General features: G+C 34.2%; 1 protein-coding gene across 1 annotated transcript in view; it reads left to right on the top strand.

Moving 5' to 3' along the window:
• The first annotated feature begins 323 nt into the window (after positions 1–323).
• LOC126975834 (phosphatidylcholine:ceramide cholinephosphotransferase 2-like) overlaps positions 324–10099 on the top strand; it is a 140458-nt gene continuing 130682 nt past the window's right edge. Inside the window, exon 1 of the mRNA XM_050823869.1 lies at positions 324–555. Coding sequence (XP_050679826.1) covers positions 462–555 — 94 coding nt within the window. The 5' untranslated portion in view covers positions 324–461. The remainder of the gene's footprint in view (positions 556–10099) is intronic.

Here is a 10099-nt window from a genome sequence, read left to right as displayed (position 1 = left end):
TGATGTTTAGTTTCTAGTAACAGGATCATCCTGCCACCACAAGTAGCTCCCGTTCACGAGCATGACGCATTACGGCATTTGGTATTTACTTTACTATGATGTATTGATATATATCAGCACGGGTTATCAGTATGTAAACAGAGGAACACGACGTAAACAATGAACGCTTGGCTGCATAGCGAAACGCACAGACAGACGACATAGCGCACTATCACTTATCAGCGGGGCCGCTCCGTGTGTTATCAATGAGGCGGTCGACACCACTCACCACACCGGTACAGGTGAGGTCAGGTTCCCCGCGAACTTTGTAGGCCAAGTGCTACCAACCACCAACAGTTTGCATCGAATTGCTTCAGTGACTTGACGTGCCTACCGCTCACTGCCTTCACCACGCCGCGCGTGCCTTACGGACTCGTTTACGCGAGTGTAGTGCGATGAGAGTTAAAGTGAGTTAGTGAAAGATGGCTCGCTCTCCGCGGAGAATTGCAGCCCATCGCAGGAGTAGGAGTCGCTCCCGGGAGATCGCCAGGATGAGAACTCAACTCAATGCCAAAGGTAAGTGGATTTATTTCAAATACAATTATTACAGTCTTATAAAGTCAATCTAAAGTTAATCCAAGTTTAAAATAACTTCTACTGATATATAGGTTTATATAGACAAAAACTTTTAAATATGGAATAACTTTTCTTCGATTACACAAATCAGGTATAAAATTCAATATTATAGGAAAAGTTTGTAAATAAATATGACGCTATAACATCGTTACGAAATTCACGGAACTATAAATTTACGATGGAGTTCTAAACATTAAAAAACCCTTGTAAAATTACATCTTCGTAATAACAACGTAGAAGAAGTTATTTATACAGACTGCTATGTGTGCCGAGGAAATTTACGTTGGTGTGGAAAGTTATAAATCATAAGTATTCGGAACGGTTTTTGAAGTGAGCACCAGATAAATATTTATCTTCTTTGTTATTGTTTTATTATAATGCACTTATCTTATGAAAGTTATTATGAAATATCTTAAATTAGTACAAATTCTGGATTATTTTTAAATCAATATTATTGTCCCGCAGTTTTATCCAACTGTAACTATTTAGGAAGATCTACCAGTGGCTCCTTTGCACAGGATGCTGGCTAGATTATGGGTACCACAACGGCGCCTATTTCTGCGGTGAAACAATAATGTGTCAGCATTATTGTGTTATGATGAAATTACTGGAATCTTATGTCTCGCTAAGCATTATTGGGTTTCTCAAGAATCCTGAGCGGCACTACAATGTAATGAGCAGGGCGTATCAATTACCATCAGCTGAGCGTCCTGCTCGTCTCGCCCCTTACTGTCATAAAAAAGATATAATGAGAAACAATTTGAAATGGAAAAGGTTTTTCTAAGATTTTCAAATCTTCAGGAATCAACAAACATCTTAAGACGAACTAAATCACTGTGCTTTTCTGTTATTAGCATATGCAATGCATATGACACGTTTCACCAATTATAATAAATTTATGACAGTGACCTTAGTGCTTCTTCTTATGACAACTAATATTATAACGTAAAATATAATTGTCGGAAGGTATTCCAAATATTTGGAATCGTCATTTATGTATAATTTAACTGTGTCCGCGACTTTGTTCACGTAAATTTGGGTGCATTTGTATGAAAGCTTATTTCAAATGTAGGTAATTTTTTTATTAGAAATATGTGTTTTTAAATTTTGTCCGTTGAAGTTTTACCGGTTAAAACTTAGTATCCCATAGCACGAATTATGAGGTAAAAAATAATGTAGTTGATAGAGCTTTAGTACACGATTATAATGATACCACTCTTATTACAAGGTAATGCACCGTTTTCAAGAAAATAACGAATAAAATTTTAACCTAAAACAGGTAAATCACGTATATAAACACTACTGACATCGCGGCGGGAGGCTAAAAACTGTCATGAAATGATTTCGGTTTCTTCGTAAAATATTAGGACAGGCAAAGAGTTTAAGCCCATACAGCCATAAATTGTATGAAAAACAGTGAAATAAAATGGAGAAAATAGTCTATGACAGATTAGACGGCTTCATCAATAATTATTTTTAGATAAAAGGAAAACATTTATAAAAGGGTTTATAGTTCATGTTCATCAATCCCCAAAGCTCTATCGCCGCTGCCGCGGCACGCTACGCTCGGCTCATGCGTTTGTTTTAACTGTTCTAACATAACTTAACCTAACCAATTTTAATGAATTGTAGTTGATAGAGCTTTGGTCCTCGTGGACCAAAGCGTTTATATTGCTACCACTCTTATTACAACGTAATACACAGTTTTCAAGAAAAAACAAAATAAAAGTCGACCCTCCCCCCTCCCTAATTTGTTAATGAGGGGAAACGCCTACAATTTGGTTCTGGCACGCGCCGGTCGCTGCCGCGGCACGCTACGCTCGGCTTGTGCGTTGTTTTAACTGTTCTAACATAACCTAACCTAACTAATTTTAATGAATTGTAGTTGATAAAATACTTGTGGTAATGTTATTCGAATACCGTCAAACCAAGTACTATTTACTCGGCTAACATTAGATTTGAGTCTGTATGCTTTTTTACTGCATATAAAAGAGCCAGTCCGATGGTTTTTTATGATCATTACAAATTTTTTGCCTTGGAATCATTCCTTTGCTCTCAGCAAGGGCAAGAGCTTGCTCGCGCGTACCCGATTGCTGATATATCATAATTAAATTCCACATCTCTTTTAATTCTTCAACGTAGTAATGCCGTTTTATTGGTGTTTCATCGGCTTCAAAATAATCACGACTGCTTGACGGTTGAGGTTCTTGATTAGTGGAGGGCGGGAATCCCTGATTAGTTGATGGCTGATAGATAGTTTAATCTGTCACAGACTTTGTTTTACATTTCATTTCACTGTTTTTCATACAATTTATGGCTGTATGAGCTTGAACCCTTTGCCTGTCCTAATATTTTACGAAGAAACCAAAATCATTTTGTGACAGTTTTTAGCCTCCCGCCGCGATTTCAGCGCTCATGACCTCATGTAGTGTTTATTTACGTGGTTTACCTGTTTTAGGATAGAATTTTTTTCGTTATTTTCTTGAAAATGGTGCATTACTTTGTAATAAGAGTGGTATCATTATAATCGTGACTAAAGCTCTATCAAATACAATATTTTTTACATCCAAATTCGTGCTACGGGATACCAAGTCCAACCCGTTTTACCTACCTACTACCACAGTCTTAAGAAACTCTTCCCTGTAGTCATCCCACGAACATGTCTAGAAGGTGCAATCATTGTTTTTGTGAGTATCAATTAAGATCAATTAACATCTTTATCGAGATACAAGATGGTGATTTGTAGATTTTTTCAATAAAATCAATATGGGTATAATTTTTGAGATTTGTCGGTGAACACACAATTTTATTTCAAAAGTCGAGCATTACCTGCTTCAACATCCTGGACAATCATGAAAACGATACCCATGATGCAAAAATTATCAATTTTATGCGGCCACCATATTGGATTTAAATTCTGACACCAATATCTATTTCAGCACCCTCAAAAACTTTTGTTGATAATTATTTGCAGCGGACATCTTGAATTTTCATTTTGACAGCACTATCTCGTATTGGTTTCAACACCCAAGAAAACCAGGACAAAACAAATGCAGGTTAGTATTTTTGTCCAAAATAAATAAATATTAAAAAACATCCTAGAGAACCATTAAACCACACTCATAAAAAAATATTATAATATAGTATATATTCTTATATACTATAATACTACTTTATAGTTTAAATAACGCAAACTGGAGTTTTGATGGAACCGAGTTCAAATAGCCGTATACCACGCAATACGCTGGCATTTTTAAAAAGATCGCAGAAACAACAACGTGACACTCGACTCGCTTTGACCGCGAAAACCGCTTAGGGGCCTCGTCGATGCGCATGTTTGTGTGTGTCATTTCGAACGTTATTAGGTAGTTTCCGTACTGGTACATATATCTACTATGTCCAGGTGTTATAAAATGGCACCCTTTACTTTAGTGAAATCAATATACTTCTGTTAGTCTCTACTGATTTGAATCTGTCTCAGTGACGTAATTCTTGACGCGGTAGTTCAATTGTCAGTTTTTGCTACTAACTTGTAAATGTTAGTTAAAAATACATTAAGATAAGCAGTAGATATTCATTAACTTATGCAAATGATACCTTCATTTAGTTATATTTTAACCAGCTATTTAGTTCTTAGCAGATTTTTATATTAGATGGCAGGTTGATCAACGCAGTTCTATTATTATTGAACCAACAGCACACAAAAATTAAACTAATTACAAAAATATTATGCGATGGCCGACTGCCAATTACAGGGTCACACTATTTATGGTATAACATTTAACGCACTAATTAAACTATGATTAAATCAAAATAAAAAAAAATAACTTATCAATATAAAGATTTTGTGTGTATGAGTGTATGTGCGTATGTCTTAAGTCGCTATCAACTCCTCGATTACAATATACTTAAAATGATTTCCTTTTTGAAAGAGCTTTTAGTATGGACCAATACATCTGTTGGTAAGATATATTTATTATAGCAACTAAGGGTACGGCAGACCACCGAATTCTGGGCATAAATAGAGTAAGTAATTGGGACATTAAAACTTTTGAAACATACAATGTGACAAATCAGTTACAATATATTCACCGGCTGGTGCCAGTTAGTATCTGTTTTCAAAAAGGTTTTCAATTCGGGTGCGTTTTTATTGCTAATATACGGAAAATGGTAACATATAAAAAATAGATCCCTACTTACCTAGGTGGTCATAATTTTTGGGTCGCTAGCTAGTTATGCCGATGGTGCATACTTTATACATCTAGATAGATTGTGACACCTGTGAACATGACGCAAAAATAGTGGCGAACTGCTAGCCTCTATTTTCAGCAATCACACGCACACAGAGTGGCTGACGTATCGTGAGTGTAAGACGTAGCTGTCATACACACTAAAGTAATAAACCTGGCCGGTTGTCATGCTTTGCCTAGCACTCTACCTCACCTAGACGCTCTATTTAGACATATTATAAATTATCAAAGGATTTCCTTATTCATTACAGTTTCGTTGAATGAAGAATTTATTTTTTTAGTTAAAAGAAAAAACAGTGGCTGAAATGTAACTTCTGCTATATATTTATAAAACTGAAGATATTTTATGGAGACTTAAGCGGTCTTAACTCTGGAATTGTCAATCTGATTTGAATTTTTTTTTGTACGTTATAATTAGAATTTTGTATAATAACCACATTCATAAGTTAAACTTATGATAGACGTCTTCGCTATAACCCGTTACTGTGTTATTTGTAGACACTGGTCTCCATGAATACAGCACCATAGAGGTCAGTATTTGTAGAGCTAACTTGATGAAAAGCGCTAGCTGTTTTTTCACGTTAATCTAAATAAATATTTGTTTCTATAATAAATATTATGTAATAATAAATAAATATTATGTTATACAAAACTTCTGGCCTTTAGTAGATGTAATAAACCGTAAACAACACCACACTAACACCTTTATTATAAATAAGCCACATTTTTTTTAATTAATCACGTAAATTATGAACCCCGTGGTTTCCCGACAAACCTTTACGAATGCCATTGATTTCATTATACGCGGGAGTACCGCGGGAAGCAACTACCATTTAAAAAAATCTTTATCAACAATAATACATACTTAATGCCCTTCCAGTATTTCCGTTACTTAAAACGATCGACAATTGCAGTACACCTACACGCTACAACCCGAATGGGTTTATTTTTGTATTTAGATTTAGGTATTTATAAGTTTAAAATATCTGTTTGTTCGTAAATAAAAAAATTAGAAGTTGTGGTAAATATGTCCAAACACTATTTGGATTATAATAGCATTGTCACATGAGTAAATAAACGGTACAGAGACTAAGCTTCATAAGAGCGGGAAAATTGTTACCAATGATAAATTAAACAAAACATTTTTAATTACATTTGTGTGGCATTGCATTCCATTACATATTGAAGAATGTGCTTGCAAAGAATTGAAGACTTGAGGAGTGTGCAGCACTTGGGCTGACCGTAACCACCCATAAGACTATGTGGCAGTACCATTATACACGACCGCCACTAATTACATACATAATAGCTTTAAGGGTAAATGTATACACTTCTATAATAAAGTCCCAGCCACTGTTCAGGCATTATCTATAAATAAATTTAAATGTTTTATTAAAAAATGGCTCTGTCGTAAGTCCTATTACTCCACTGCTGAATATCTAAATGATCGGACAGCCTGGGACTAGATTGTGATTATTTTATAGCAATAGAAATTATTGTACAATATTGTATATTTTTATTGAAAAGAGCGCAAAAAAAGAATGCTGGGAGAGTTTCTTGTGCCGCTTCTTCTCTCTCAGAGCGCCATTTGTTTCTGAAGCGGTAGTAGTATCTAGTAGTTATCAGAAATGACATCAAAAAGAATTCTAAAGAAATCAATTTTGAGAAAATAAATGCCTTTTATGCCTTTTACATCGTACGGTAACAACATCCTGTGTTAAGAATAATTATTCGGCTGGATTTAAACTAGTGCAGTTTATACAGTACACAACAAAACCAGTTAAATTATAACCGACTGGTGATTCAACAATTCCACACTTAAAATATTTGTAATGCTAGGTCAGGTTTTATTAAAAGGTCCATAATGTTCCATATTAGCGCTTAAAAATAGTTACGTGAAGTAATAAAATAATTAAAATAATGTGTCGTTATAACACTGAAGTAGTTCATCTTTCATGAAAAGCGCAAAATAAACTGGTCTCTGGAACGCTTGTTGGTGATGTTTTTTTTTCAAATTTCTGAATGTGACATTATATTTGTGTGAATCTTATATTTTAATACAAGCTGGCTTCGTACTGGAAAATTATTGTCTTATAAAATTGACGTCACCGTTGTAAAGACAATTTTATTTTCGAGATACTACAGAAACCCATTTGTAAAAAAAAACAAACTCTTATTGTTTTTAAACAAACAAAAACTACAAAATTATTAAATAAAATTAAATAACTTGTAAATAATAAAGTCCAAGGCATTATGTTTATTTAAATATAAATGTTTAAGTAAAAAATGGCTCTGTCGTAAGTCTTACTACTCCACAGCTGAATATCTGAGCGATCGTACAGCCCAGAACTAGATTATGAAAAATGACAAAACAATATTGTAAATTTTAATAAAAAGAGCCCATAAAAGTATGCTGTGAGAGTTTCTTGCGCCCATTCTTCTCAGGTCTGAGGCAGTCTTTTTTGAATGGGTGGTAGTTTTTGACGTTCAATAAGTGATTTTAAATCCTATTTTGAATACAAATATTTGAATTTGAATTTGTCATCGACAAGCTTACCCGAGGCTACCAATCAAATCTAAGGTATTTCTACTACTATTAAAAGAGTTATTTATCTACGGTCTATTAAATGATGTTTAAAGTTAACTTTTTTGCTTTTTTATATGGAAATAAGGACGAAACGAGCAGGACGTGGGCTTTTTTTTTATATATAAAATATGGATTACAATGTGATATCGTACAATAAACATTTATAATAAAAGAGCCTGAGGGTGTTCTCTTCATTCCCAGTCCGTGGTGTCATTAAGAAAATCGTTTATGCTATAATAACCTTTCCCACACAAACGTTTTTTAACAATTCTTTTAAACACACACGCCTCCGATCAGTAAACGTTCTAGAAAATTATAGGAGAATACGAATCTAGAACAAAACGTGGATAGGATCGGAAATTAAGTACCGCAGACCGTAAAAAGCAAGAGTGTGTCTGGTGATCTCACCTTGACCTCGTGACTAGCAGTCGCTCGTACGCCGGCAGCCGGGAGCACGCAGTCAACGATAATGGAACTGAATGCCCGCATAGATTTATGACCACAACCTACACAATAATAAGATTCAGTATCGCGTGGCATCGTATTTTATCGCGTCTTTCGATATTTTTGCTCCGAACTAAACAGCATAAGTTCCAAAACTTATTCAATTAATTATGGCAATACTAAAGAAACTACGTAAAATTTGACATTGATAACAGATTACCTACTAACCGTATTTTCTATGTACTAGTATTTTTTTCGCTTTTATGGAAGATCAAATCCTTAAGCAAATTACCAAATTATTAAAAATAAGCATAGTTTTCGATTAAAAAAGTATCGAACAAATATCTTCCTATCGTGTTTTCAGTTAAGACAACGGAAGGAAAAAGGTTTGAATATATTTTAATATATATAAATTACGTGACACGTTGTTGGACTCCCTAAACTAATGAACGGATTTAAATGGGGATTACTTCGTGGAATGCAGTTGGGTCCAACTTAAAAGATAGGATAGTTCTTATTTCGATTTGGTACACATAAGTATTTTTATTTTCAATATTTGTTTTGTATGGACATAATATCTATGGGATAATTTAGTGACGCACGGTTTGACAGTTCCGCTGTGAAACAATTTCATTTTAACAACAGGGAGTATTTTTTACGTAATAATTCTTGGATGTTTTGAAATATTATTAACAAATTCCTATAAAAGAGTATTTTTTTTAGTATCTACAGAACAACGTCTGTCGGGTCAGCTAGTATATATTATATGTATATAATATTTCTCTTTGATAGGTTTAGTTTAGTTGTAAAATCTCGAGAAAATCTCATATAATTATGGGAGCCCATCCTTAACGAGCAGGAGATATTCCTCACTGATAATAATTGACGTACACGCAGTTGTGAGGAAATGTCAAAAGGTATTTCGTTATCTCGTTATAAGTGTTCAACTGTGTGACATCGCCGCTCTTCCTTCTGGGAAGGAGTGAAACAATTAAACAGCTGAAAACTGTGACTCAACCCATAACATTTCGAAGACAGTTTGTTCATTAACTGACAGGAACAAAGTATGCCTACGATACTGCAAGCAAGTTCTTTGTTGATGTACAAGCTTCCAGAAGAGAAGAAGATGTATGACTCACTGAGGCCAACATATTTGCGACGCTTGCCGTCTTCTTCTCCTCCTTTTGTCTTCTTCTTCTTAACTTATATTATACTAGCTGTCCCAACAGACGTTGTTCTGTAGATAATAAAGAAAAATACTGTTTTATAGGAATTTGCCAATAATATTTAAAAAAATCAAGAATTATTTTGTAAAATTTGCTCCCTGTTGTTATAATGAAATTGTTTCACATCGGAACTGTCAAACTGTGCGTCACTAAATTCTCTCATAGAAAATGTCCATACAAAACAAATATTGAAAATAAAAATAATTATGGGTCCCAAATCGAAACAAAAACTATCCTATCTCTCAAGATGGACCAAATTTTGCATGAAAAGGTCGGGACAGTATTATATAGTTTATATTACTATTGCTTTACCTATATCATCCACGCAGACGACGTCACGGGCAGTAGCTAGTGTTCAATACTAAGTTTAAAGAACGTAATCAACGAACGTATTTATTTCTCAATTATTACGTATCGCTACCTCGGCGTGGCCTTAATTTCTTTCTCTTTCAATAACAAACATTTACTCTATCTCTTAAATATATAATGTTGGTATATTAATACTTTTATTAACTTTGGTATTATTGATAATTGAATAGAGTTTTTCTATTGATATGTCACTCACAAATTTATCTTATATAAAACAATTATGTTCTTGTTAATTCTCCTCAACTTGGATAGCTTTTAGAAGTTCTCCGGCACCGTATGACGAAATTTATTGAATATACAATAGGGCCCGTGAAAGACTATACGTATACAAAAAATTTACTGCTCTCTTTTTTAAGCAAACAGTCTTCTACTTACAATAAAGTATTTACTATTGATTCAGAATATACCGTGTCAATGTGTGAGTTAACTAGTGGTTTTGATATTCACAGTAGTAAGGAGCTAAATTCAAATATATATTTTTATTCAAAATAGGATATGACATCACTTATTGAAAGTCAAAAACTACCACCCATTCCAAAAGGAATGCCTCAGACCTGAGAAGAATGGGCGCAACAAACTCAGCGGGCTTTTTTTCATCAAAAAATATG

This window comes from Leptidea sinapis, chromosome 38 (genome assembly GCF_905404315.1).
Source record: "Leptidea sinapis chromosome 38, ilLepSina1.1, whole genome shotgun sequence".
NCBI classification, from domain to species: domain Eukaryota; kingdom Metazoa; phylum Arthropoda; class Insecta; order Lepidoptera; family Pieridae; genus Leptidea; species Leptidea sinapis.
Note: the sequence above shows the minus strand (reverse complement) of the source record. Positions and strands in the feature narration are given on the sequence as shown.